The 12,823-nt window shown below is 33.3% G+C and overlaps 1 protein-coding gene across 2 annotated transcripts in view; it reads left to right on the top strand.

Moving 5' to 3' along the window:
• The first annotated feature begins 221 nt into the window (after positions 1 to 221).
• LOC138714621 (putative fatty acyl-CoA reductase CG5065) overlaps positions 222 to 12,823 on the top strand; it is a 57,596-nt gene continuing 44,994 nt past the window's right edge. The window contains exons 1-4 of one of the 2 annotated variants that reach the window (XM_069846650.1): positions 222 to 257; positions 3,120 to 3,418; positions 8,320 to 8,565; positions 11,533 to 11,678. In XM_069846650.1, coding sequence (XP_069702751.1) covers positions 3,137 to 3,418; positions 8,320 to 8,565; positions 11,533 to 11,678 — 674 coding nt within the window. In that variant the 5' untranslated portion in view covers positions 222 to 257; positions 3,120 to 3,136. Of the gene's footprint in view, positions 258 to 2,931; positions 3,419 to 8,319; positions 8,566 to 11,532; positions 11,679 to 12,823 lie in introns of those variants that run through there. The other variant, XM_069846651.1, reaches the window with a different exon arrangement.

Raw genomic sequence — 12,823 nt, 5'->3', positions numbered from 1 at the left:
TGAGGACTCAGAACCTGGGAAAAATGACTACTGTATGAATTCATGACAACAGCATGAAGTCCAGATATTCTAGTCACCTGAACTGATGCGGATGTTTTCTCCCGTGTAAAAATCCCACAACTTCACATAATATCTGGTTTCGCCGTGCCACTGGACTTCTGCTGCCGTCAGCAAACTTTCCTCGCAGTCAACAATACTAAGAGGATTAGCACCAGTAGCGTGCTTCACGTCGATGTGATTTAACAGTGATATAGCGGGTAAACCGAGTTTGTGTGCATTTTGCGTAGTGTAGAATTTTAATCAGAATTCTCGAATTACTAGACGTAAAAAGAGAGACTTCCTTGTTAGTAGTATTGATTGTGTTTAAGAAACTATCAGTGATATTCCTAGGCCATATAATGAGCGAGCAATTCTTGTAGCCTGTTCCTTTGCTATTTTGTAGTTTTCTTTCTGAATACTTTTATTTTCGAAACTTCGTTTTAATAACACTTTTATTTGTGTTATATTTAATCAATAGTGATTTCTAAAATAGAAAAACATATTTTTGATACTAAATTTTGAATTTAATAAATTATTGATAATTTTCTGTGAGCCTAGGTACTATAAAATGAAATTTTTTGTACACCAGCATTATAGTAGTATGTTATAGCATAAGAGAGTAAAATTACATTTTGTGTACGAGTGGACAGTTTAGCGCCCGAGGTGAAGCCGAGAGTGATAATTTCTACGAGTGCATAAAATGTGTTTGCTCTCATGTGTTTTATCCATTACTGGAATCTAAATTTCATTACTGGTATCTAAATTTAATTTTAAATTGTACGGCTTTTCTTTGTAATGTGTCGTTTGTGAAGAAGCTATAAAAGAATGAATGTATAGATTTCATGGTTGCTCATGTGTTGGTTATCATGCTGTGAATAAAGCCATTGTTGCTAAGGACGGTGGAAGAAATTACAGATAACACTATTTACCGTTAGTGAAAATCGTGCATAATATGCCACATTATTGTACCAGAGCCGTAAAATATTACCATGACAACTAAAACGTCATGACTTCTACTATGACGTCATAACTTGTGCCATAAAGTTAACATTATGAAACGATTTGCCGTGCAATAATATTTAATACATCATTGTTGCCATAGCAACCTCTTTCTTCATAGACCATGATATCAGACTAGCCACCATTACAAATCTGATGTTATTTCTTTACTAATTTGTTTTATAATGCTGTGGTACAAAAATAACATATGAAACACGTTTGTTATACAGGTATTATATTCGTCAAAATTAGGACACTCTCTTCCCTCGTTTCCTAAACATTGATTCGAGCTATAAAGTATAACATTATAGACTTGTTTCATAATATACTATTATTTGTACAGAAAATTTAGTATATTTACTGTCTACACATATCCTTACTGTTATATTTTAAAAATTTCATTTTCTGTTATTATCTTTATTTGCATTTCTTCATGTATGTTTAAAAATAGTAATATGCGTTATAAGAGCAGTATGTTGAAGTTTTCATGTTCGAGGAAAAGTTTGAAAAAGCGAAACTTAATTTCCGAGAAATGAAAGAAAACATACCGCTCGTGTATCGTACATTATTTTGTGCGAAGATCGTTTATTACATACCTGAAAGAGGAATTTCTAATTAGCTGCAATGAAATCTCCATCTTAGTTTCTGTTCAATGACGGCAAATTTGAAAATCAAAAATATCTATCTTCAACATTGTTGCTTTAAAATGTTTTCTGTGTTTACTATACTCCAGCAGGCCGTGATATACGTCTGTCTCCCTCCCCCCAGTCTATGATGAGTCTGGAATCTTGTTGATTTTTTCACGGCTTCCTTAATGTTACTTGCATCACGAATGCAGTAACTTTAGTGGAGTTGTAGAGTTTACTTAATTTTTACAAATATTTAAAAACAATAATTAACAGTGCAATTTGGATGAAATTGCAGTGGTAAGTTTCCAATTTATAATTATTACTATATTGAACGTCTCTAAAAATAATATGTTAAAAGCCTAAAGCAGTAAAATCAATATGTCACTTAAGCGGTAAGAAGAGGGAAATTGTTATGTGTGATAGGTTGGGAATACTGAATGTGGAATTTTCGACTTTCCGCGGATTGGTTTTGTGCGGAAACCAAGCAAATACGCACGATCTCGCACAAAATCATTTACACTGTCATTAACTAGAAAATTATTTTATACCTTTCGAAATTTTTTATTGTAAAATAAATTTTTTCTTGTTTCCTATAACATTTTCGCCAATTCCAACAATCTTCACCGTTAACGTTATACGTTTGTTATTGGTGTATCTCTATCAATTCATTTGTTAACAATTTCCTAAATAAAATTGTATGTTAAGCTTTGTCAAGAGGCAGCTTTGAATTTCGAGGAAGAAAATTTAGTACTATCTTTACATCTTCAAGTTAAACGTTGAATTATACTATTTGGGGGGGGGGGATTTTATGTATTTTTAATTTTGAAGTTAACTTAAAACTTCTTTATTATTCAGTTAAAATGTGCCAGCTTTAATAAATTTATTAACTCTTTCACACAATTCATATAAACTGTACGTGAACTGAACAAATATGGGCGTAATTACAAAAATATAATGCTTCTCTCTAGATAATTTCAATGTTCAGTCCACTGAAGCATTTTTAGGGTAAAGGTTGGTAATAATGTAATATGAGTAAAATTGTGATAGTACTTTTTGGGAATTTATTACAATTTTATTGATCGAGAAGAAGATCGGTTTTTTTGCGTCAACGTATTAAGGGAATGTTCGTGCACAAGTTTCTGCATAAAACCGATCCTTCTCTCGCTCAGTAAAATTGTAAAAAAATTCTCAAAAAGAACTATCACAATATTACTAGTATCACAATATTACCAACCTTTACCCTATCTCATTAATGCAATAGGAAGAAAGTAAAAATTGCGTTACCCAGCGGACAAATAAATATTTTATATTGCTTTATTATTTTATCGATCAAATTTTTTAGAAATTGTAATTTAATGCTGGACTTCATAAAACTGTATGTGCATTTCAGGAAAACTTAACCGTGTGAAAAACTAATTTCTGTGTACATCTCTTCATTTCAATTCCCGCCAGTTGAGAAGCACAAAGCCATGAGAGTGGAACTAGAGACTCTGAAAGTCCTCGACGACTCAAGTGATCAGGTCGTGTGTTCAGACCCGGAATCTTGTGTGAACGTGAATTCCGGGGGTAAAATCGCCGAGTTCTTCAGAGGCCGATCCGTTTTCATAACGGGAGGTACTGGCTTCCTGGGAAAGGTGCTGGTGGAGAAACTACTGCGTTCGTGTCCCGGCATCAGCACTATCTATCTCCTCATGAGATCTAATAATCAGTCAAATCTGGAAGAAAGACTTCTGGAATTCAAGCGAAACCGGGTAAGTACAGCATGTATCGGCTATCGGAATTAAATTGTGCTAAATCCTAGTGTCACAAGTACGAGTTTATCTTACTGCTTTTTTTTTAGATATGTAGAAATAATAATAATAATAATAATAATAATAATAATAATAATAATAATAATAATAATAATAATAATTTATTTTATTTATTTATTTATTTATTTAATGTGCTGTACAACAGCCAGTGGCCAATTACAGATAATAATAATAATAATAATAATAATAATAATAATAATAATAATAATAATAATAATAAAAGGTAAAGGTATCCCCGTAACATGCCATGAAGGCACTTGGCGGGCATGGAGGTAGAGCCCCATGCTTTCCATGACCTCGGCACTAGAATGAGGTGGTGTGGTCGGCACCACACTCTGACCGCCTTTTACCCCTGAGAAAGACCCGGTACTCAATTTTATAGGAGGCTGAGTGAACCTCGGGGCCGTTCTGAAAGTATGGCAACGAGAAAAAATCCTGTCACCACCTGGGATCGAACCCGGACCTTTCAGTCCGTAGTCAGCTGCTCTACCAACTGAGCTACCCGGCCACCATAATAATAATAATAATAATAATAATAATAATAATAATAATAGTCATACCTAAATATAATTAAATTATTAAACTCGATCACAATTATAACTTCAATTTGACTGCGTCCGTAAGTAATAGTTTAGCCTTTTCTTGAAAGTGGTTATTGTCTGACAGCCCCTAATCTTCTGAGGTAGAGAATTCCATTCACGGGGGACTGAGGCAGTAAAAGAGAATGAATAGTGGGATGTTCTATGGGCAGGAATTGCTAGGATTTGGCTCTCCTGTGACCTGGTGTTTAGATTGTGATTGCAGGATAAGTAGTTAAACCGGGAACGAAGATAATTTGGAGTAGAAGTGTGGAGAACTCGAAACAGAAGAGACAGCGAATGAAGTGATCTACGGTTACTAAGTTGCAGCCAGGATAAAGATTTGAACGAGGGTGTAATGTGGTCAAATTTGTGAGCATTGCTGATGAATCTGACACTCATATTGTGCACACGCTGCAGCTTGTTCGAAAGTTAAGTTGTCAAGTCTGTAAGTGTTACTTCGCAATAGTCAAATACGAAGGTTTGCACTAAAGTCTGTTTTAATTCTGGCGGGAGGAAGTTTCTGAACGGGTTAAGAGAATGCATGGTATTGCGTACTCCCTTGGACATTTTCTTTATTTGGCATTCCCTATTTAAGTTTTCGTGTAGGTAAACGCCAAGGTTTCTGACGACAGAATGGTACGGAATAGTGGCATTATTTACTGTAATAATTGGGATATGTCTGTCGTTCATTGTGTTCAGTAGTCTCTTATGTCCAATTATTATAGCTTGTCACTTACTAGCATTTAACCGAAGTCCGAACTTTTTCGCCCATGAAGAAACTTGATTCAAGTCATGATTAAGTTTGCCAATAGTTGCATCAATTTCGTCTGGCCGGGAGTACATATAGAGTTGTAAGTCGTCTGCGTAAATGTGATACTTGCAGTAATATAAGTTTGTAGTCACGTCATTAATATAAATGGAGAAAAGCAGTGGTCCAAGCACGGTACCTTGAGGTACTCCGACTGACATGATTCAGAGTTAGAACTTCAGTAAAATATTGTACTATTTTTAAGATGACGGGTAGTGTAGACCACAGCTAGACTACTTACTCGTAAACAATATCTCATTAACCCCTGCATGGATTTTCATGAAATTCTTTAACGAAGAACGTTTTCCTGCTTATCACTCGAAAAGATAAGAGATTACAAGCCACCGGTGTAGCCCAGTCGGCTAAGGCGCTTGCCTGCTGATCCGGAGTACCGCTAGGGCGCGGGTTCGATTCCCGCTTGGACTGATTACTTGGTTGAAATTTTTCCCAGGTTTTCCCCGACCATAAGGTGGATGTCAGATAATCTATGGCGAATCCTCGGCCTCATCTCTCCAAATACCATCTCGCTATCACCAATCCCATCGACGCTAAATAACCTAGTAGTTGATACAGCGTCCTTAAATAACCAACTAAAAAAATAGAGATTACAACATTGCCCCTTATGAGTTGCTCCGATGCTGCCCGCAATGTATTCGTTAAGGACTTTATTATTTTGTTTATTCACGTCCTTGATTATGTTTTACTACAAATTGATCAAATGGGATGGCAAGCTATTCTTTCATTATGTTAGCGAATCTATCCTCAATTATTTTTATATTTTAAGAGGTATTGCGCATCGTGGAATTTCCTAAAACACCCAGCCATTCGGGATGTCTCTTTACATAAGAATATTAATTAATAAATGAATAACGTATTTTGATGCTTCTTTATTTTATATAATTGGGGGCCGTGTTGAAACAGTTGCTGTCGATCTGTGCCTTTTTATATCATATAGATATCAAATATTCACACGAAACGTTTTTAACGCGTAAAAGTTTAACGAAATATTTAAACTTAATTTTAATTTAATAAAAAAATTGTTATTCGTACTACATAAATGAGGATGATTAATAAATGCGGAGAGTACAAAGATAGAAATAGTTAATTTAACATAGTCCGATTCTCAATTACTTAACTGTGATATTAATTTCAAATTAATTCATTTCTTTGTAATTACATATTATTATTCATTACAATTTCAAACAACTCATTGTCGTAATATCGATATGTGAATCGTTTCAACTATTGTATTGTTGTCTGGAGAATAGGCCGCATGGAATGAGAAAGCAATTATGAAATAGTTAACAAGAAGGCTGTGCCTTGTTAAATTTAAACGCGAGGAGTAGGCCTATATAGACATAATAGAAAGAAATTTCAAACTCTTGTTTCAGATCCCAAACATTATTACAATTTCAGCCATGCTCACAATAACAATCACGTAATTATAGCGCGTCACAATTTTTTGCCTTCCCTATGACACGATGCAAAAATGAAGAAATATCACACCTGGCATATAAGTAAGTAAATTAATACAGATACAGTAAGAAAATTGTAAATATATGAAAGTAAAATAACGTAAGTGTGGTATTATTTCAGTGAGTCGTGGGTATTTTTTAACGTAAGAGATTGATTAAAATTTAGCTATACGTTCGGGATCAATTTTATTTTCATTTGTCAGGTTGGCATGTTCACAGATTGCTTTGCACTTCCAAGTAACAACAGCGGACGTAGACAGAGACAGAGATATGCACTAAGCGGGCGCAGAACACGTGGATATTAACTGAAATGGAAAGAGAGAAAATTCCAGCGTAAATTTACAAAGGCCCTGACTCATTTTAAAGCTCCCACGTTTTTCAATTGCATATATTTGGAAACACGGATAATTTAATTAGTAAAATATGTCAATGAATGCAGGAAGAGGTTAATAATGGTGGAGCATGATAACAGAGTACTCAACACAGAAGGCACAAACATCAAAGGCGACCACGAGGGACGCCGTGGCTTTGTTTCGTGGGCCTTCTTTTGTCTACAAGATAATTATAAGCAATCTGATTCTGTTTTGTTTCAAATTGTGTCCTATAGATAACGCAATACGTGTACATTGTTCACAACGTCAGAAAGGTCCCTGGTACAATTTAAAAACATTATAATGTTTGTAATTTCGTAGTGATTTCTAAAATACTTCACGAATGTTATACGAGATGGCCCATTAGAGCGAACAAATGAAAGTTATCTCAATGGTTAGAGTGTCGACCTTTGAATATAATCCGTGTGCTTGATGCAGAGGCACGTTCCAATTATGACAATTTTATATTTATTATAGAGAACCTACCGCCATGCACTGAAATAATAATAATAATAATAATAATAATAATAATAATAATAATAGCAATAATAATACTACTAATAATAATAGTAATAATAATAACAATGATAATAATATTTATTTATTTGTTTATTTATTTATTTATTTATTTATTTCGAATATTAATGTGCAAAACAGCAGCACAAAGTCAATTACAGTTTAGCACAAAATAAAAAAAAACAAAAAAAAACAGAACAAATGATTATGAGAATGAATGACAGAAAATGGCAGTGAGTAATAATAATAATAATAATAATAATAATAATAGCAATAATAATAATACTACTAATAATAACAATGATAATATTTATTTATTTATTTATTTATTTATTTATTTATTTATTTATTTATTTATTTATTTATTTATATGCTGGACAACAGCCATTGCCCAATAAACGTCCCTCAATAATGATAATAATAATAATAATAATAATAATAATAATAATACTAATAATAATAACAATAATAATAATACTACTAATATTTATTTATTTATTTATTTATTTATTTATTTATTTATTTATTGATATTTATGTGCTGGACAACAGCCATAGGCCAATAAAAGTCCAGCACAGTGATACAAATAATGCAATAAAATGAACAACTATGCTACACATTACATAATAGAGATAACAACAAAAAAGAACATAGTTTACAATGATTAGTTTACAGTTTACAGTGATTAGTTTACAAGAATTAATACTATTATATTTTAAGGAAAAGAGTTGATTCATGCAAAAGTATTACCAAAATGTGTAGAAAGATAATGCAATTAATATTAGCAAAGACATTGCCATGTTCTAATACTTCTATACATTGAATGGATCGAAATCGCCTACATGTAAGTTAGCATGTTTAATACATCTGGTTGAGGTTTTTTCCGGGGTTTTCCCTCAACCCAATATGAACAAATGCTGGGTAACTTTCGATGCTGGACCCCGGACTCATTTCACCGGCATTATCACCTTCATATCATTCAGACGCTAAATAACCTAGATGTTGATACAGCGTCATAAAATAACCCAATAAAATATATAAAACATTTACTGTTCGTCATGAATCACCCTGTAGATGACTCGTATCGCAGATATTCCAGCGCCTGCAGAGTGAAGGCGACGCGAGCGCGCTGGACAAGCTGGTGGCGGTGAGGGGCGACGTCACCTGTGAGCGCCTGGGGCTGGACGATGCCACTGGCGTGCTGTGTGACGTGAGCGTCGTGTTCCACTGCGCAGCCTCTGTGCGCTTCAACGAGCCTCTGCGTCGTGCCGTGCTGCTCAACACCAGGGGCACCAGGGAAGTCACCAGGCTGGCCATGAGCATGCGGGCCCTCGAGGTATGCAGCCCCACTTGCTTCTTTAACTTACTATTTACTTGTTTATGGATTTATTTGTTTATTTACTCATTTAGTGTCTGCTTAAAGCCTGTTTCTTATATATATATATATATATATATATATATATATATATATATATATATATATATATTCCATCTATTGATACTCGTATATTCGGTACGAACAAGTGCTGTTGATCGAACAAAATATTTAATCGATTAACTATTTGAATTTAATCGATTAATCGATAGATTAACCGAGTTTTGATCGATTTGAAAAAATGTTTTATTATACTATAATATGATAATGGAGGAAAAATGGGAGTATAAGAGTACAGTGAATCAGTTATTCATAGATTTCAAAAAGGCATATGACTCGGTTAAGAGAGAAGTTTTATATGATATTCTTATTGATTTTGGTATTCCCAAGAAACTAGTTCGATTAATTAAAATGTGTCTCAGTGAAACGTACAGTAGAGTTAGTATAGGTCAGTTTCTGTCAGATGCGTTTCCAATTCACTGCGGGCTAAAGCAAGGAGATGCACTATCACCTTTACTTTTTACTTTTGCTATAGATGATGCCATTAGGGAAGTCCAGGATAACAAAAAGAGTTTGGAATTGAACGGGTTACATCAGCTGCTTGTCTATGCGGATGACGTGAATATGTTAGGAGAAAATCAACAAACGATTAGGGAAAACACGGAAATTTTACTGGAAGCAAGTAAAGAGATAGGTTTGGAAGTAAATCCCGAAAAGACAAAATATGATTATGTCTCGTGACGGGAATATTGTGCGAAATGGAAATATAAAAATTGGAAATTTATCTTTTAAAGAGGTGGAGAAGTTCAAATATCTGGGAGTAACAGTAACAAATATAAATGATACTCGGGAAGAAATTAAACACAGAATAAATATGGGAAATGCCTGTTATTATTTGGTTGAGAAACTTTTATCATCCAGTCTGCTTGTCAAAAAATCTGAAAGTTAGAATTTATAAAACAGTTATATTACCGGTTGTTCTGTATGGTTGTGAAACTTGGACTCTCACTTTGAGAGAGGAACATAGGTTAAGGGTGTTTGAGAATAAGGTGCTTAGGAAAATATTTGGGGCTAAGAGGGATGAAGTTACAGGAGAATGGAGAAAGTTACGCAACGCAGAGATGCACGCATTGTATTCTTCACCTGACATAATTAGGAACATAAAATCCAGAGGTTTGAGATGGGCAGGGCATGTAGCACGTATGGGCGAATCCAGAAATGCATATAGAGTGTTAGTTGGGAGCCCGGCGGGAAAAAGACCTTTGGGGAGGCCGAGACGTAGATGGGAAGATAATATTAAAATGGATTTGAGGGAGGTGGGATATGATGGTAGAGACTGGATTAATCTTGCTCAGGATAGGGATCAATGGTGGGCTTATGTGAGGGCGGCAATGAACCTTCGGGTTCCTTAAAAGCCAGTAAGTAAGTATACTGTAATACACAATTATTGTTAAATTTAACTTGTGTTAGGTGATAAGCATAAGTATTAAATGTTGTATATCTGTATATATTGTATCGTTATATTGCAAAACAACTATTTTAATTAATTACTAACATATTTATTATGAGGCTTATAATTTATTGTGTCAATTTCTCCGGGAATTTTTGAGACAAACATAAATAAAAAAAAGTATGAAGACTCACCTAGTTAATACTGCTTCATCCATGATTTTAAACATGTGAGTGCATTCACATGTTCCGAATTAAGTGCCGCTCTACGCTTAGTAACAATGTTTCCTGCATCACTAAACACGAAAAAACTGTTTTTCTGTCAAGCACTTCTCCACGACCGTTCAATTTAAATCCAAACGTTTCACCGAGTTTACCTCTCAAATTCTCATATGACATAATGGAGTTTACACTTCTCACAGATCACAGAAAACTGATTTTTTTTCTTTATCAAACTAAACACACAACCTTCACATACAAACTCAGTACAGAAATTGCAAAAGTACAGCGGTCGAAACAGAAGACTGGCCCCTATTGTAATCCGAATTACCAGATTTTAGAAAAAGAAGAAGATAGTTACGCTCTCACTTGCACACAGTGTAGACAAGGCTATTTTATAAGGGATGAGGGGGACGAATCCCAGAAAATTATGTATTTCATGTGCTAGGAAGATGAGCTGACAAGGTGGAAGTTTTCTTTAAAAACCATAAAACTTAATAAGGGTTTCGCATTGTGTTTCAACTTTCAATAGAGGTAGACTAGGTCCATCTCTTTCTGAAGTGTTTGTACAAAGATTTTCCTTACGCTACCTGGTTTACAGTTAGAAAATAACAGTACTATTGTGCTTTTAAGTAAGCAATTTCCGAGAGAGAAATATTGTCGGAATTTTTAGTATGAGTTTGTATTAACAAAATAATAATAACAATTACAATCGATTACTTTTAATCGATTCGATTATTCGACTAAATATTTTTGATCGATTAATCTTACACAACAGAAGTTGATCGATTAATCGATTAAATCCCACAACACTAGTATGAACTCGTTCTTTAAAAAAATTACCAATTTTATGATCTCTCGTAAAATTGATCTTTCCTCTTGGAACATCCTGTGCATTATTTATTCGTTTGTTGTTCACTTATTCATACCGTCATTTGAAGGAGATAGCTCACTTCCTGGGCTTCCTGTACAGTCAAATATTAGACATCTACATAATTCCGTCACCATTTTCTCCATTTCGTCATCATTCCATAGCATTCTCCGAGGGGGCTGGCCTAGGGAGGAGTAGAATTGTCTGCTCGAAACCTGAATACGCAGCGTACCTTAGTGTAGTCAGCCGGTGTGGGTTTGGGAATGCGCCTAGCTTGAGGGTTAGCGCAATAGATCGTAAAAGGTCGCAGTGCTGGGTCATAGTGCCCTTTCCCGAAAATTCCATTGCATTCCACTCCAAGCTTAGTACTGTTTGTATTTCTCTGCTAGGTCTTGGTGCATGTTTCCACGGCCTACTGCAACCCCGACCGCGCGGTGATGGATGAGGAGGTGTATCCTGCGTACGGAGACTACCGACACGTCATCGAGTGCGTGGAAAATGCGTGCGAAGACGATCTGCAGCACCTGACAAGAACGTAATGAATGTACCTTTAACTGAGTGCTTACATTTTGATCCAGTGTTCAGTTGGCGGATTTTCAGCTTGCATTGCTTCTTAATGAAGAAGAAAAATAAATAACAGAGTCATCATCACTATAATCCAAAATGAAAGCATGCTGTAGACAGCTAGCCCGTTTCGGCCAACAAATGAATGTCGTCTATCAGAGACCTTCCTAGACTTATTGTTCCGATCGGCATAATGTTTCAAAATTTATACAGCTAATTTGTATTAATTCATTCTTCCAACATGTCATTGTATACAGTTATGCTTCTATTCCTTTTTTGTTTATAATGCGTGTCATTTTGATTTCCTCAGATTTTCATTATTTCCTAAAGAATATACAAAAGAGCGATGTAAAAATAATGGTGCAGCTATAGGGTCATATTTATTTATTTATTTATGTTTTTATTTATTTATTTATTTATGTATTTATTTTTGTATTTATTTATTTATGTATTTATTAATTAATTAATTTCATTATGTACCGTATTTATTTATTTATTTATGTATTTATTTATTTATTTACGTTTTTATTTATTTATTTCTTTATTTATGTACTTATTTATTTATGTATGTATTTATTTATTTATGTATGTATTTATTTATTTATGTATTTATTCATTTATGTTTTCCTTATTTATGTATTTACTTATTTACTTCTTTATTTATATATATATTTATTTATGTATTTATTTATTTATATATGTTTTTATTTATTTATTTATGTTTTTATTTATCTATTTATTTATGTATTTATTTATTTGTGTATTTATTTATTTATCTATTTATATATGTATGTATGTATTTATTTATTTATGTATGTATTCATTTATGTATTTATCTATTTATATATTTATTACTTTATTTATGTATTTATTTATTTCTTTATTTATGTATTTACTTATTTATGTATTTATTTATATATGTTTTTATTTATTTATTTATGTTTTTATTTATCTATTTATTTATGTATTTATTTATTTATGTTTTCATTTATTTATTTGTGTATTTATTTATTTATCTATTTATTTATGTATGTATGTATTTATGTATTTATTTATGTTTTTATTTATTTATTTATGTTTTTATTTATCTATTTATTTATGTATTTATTTATTTAT

The sequence above is a fragment of the Periplaneta americana genome, chromosome 15 (assembly GCF_040183065.1).
Source record: "Periplaneta americana isolate PAMFEO1 chromosome 15, P.americana_PAMFEO1_priV1, whole genome shotgun sequence".
NCBI lineage: Eukaryota > Metazoa > Arthropoda > Insecta > Blattodea > Blattidae > Periplaneta > Periplaneta americana.
This window is presented reverse-complemented; position numbering and strand designations above follow the sequence as displayed.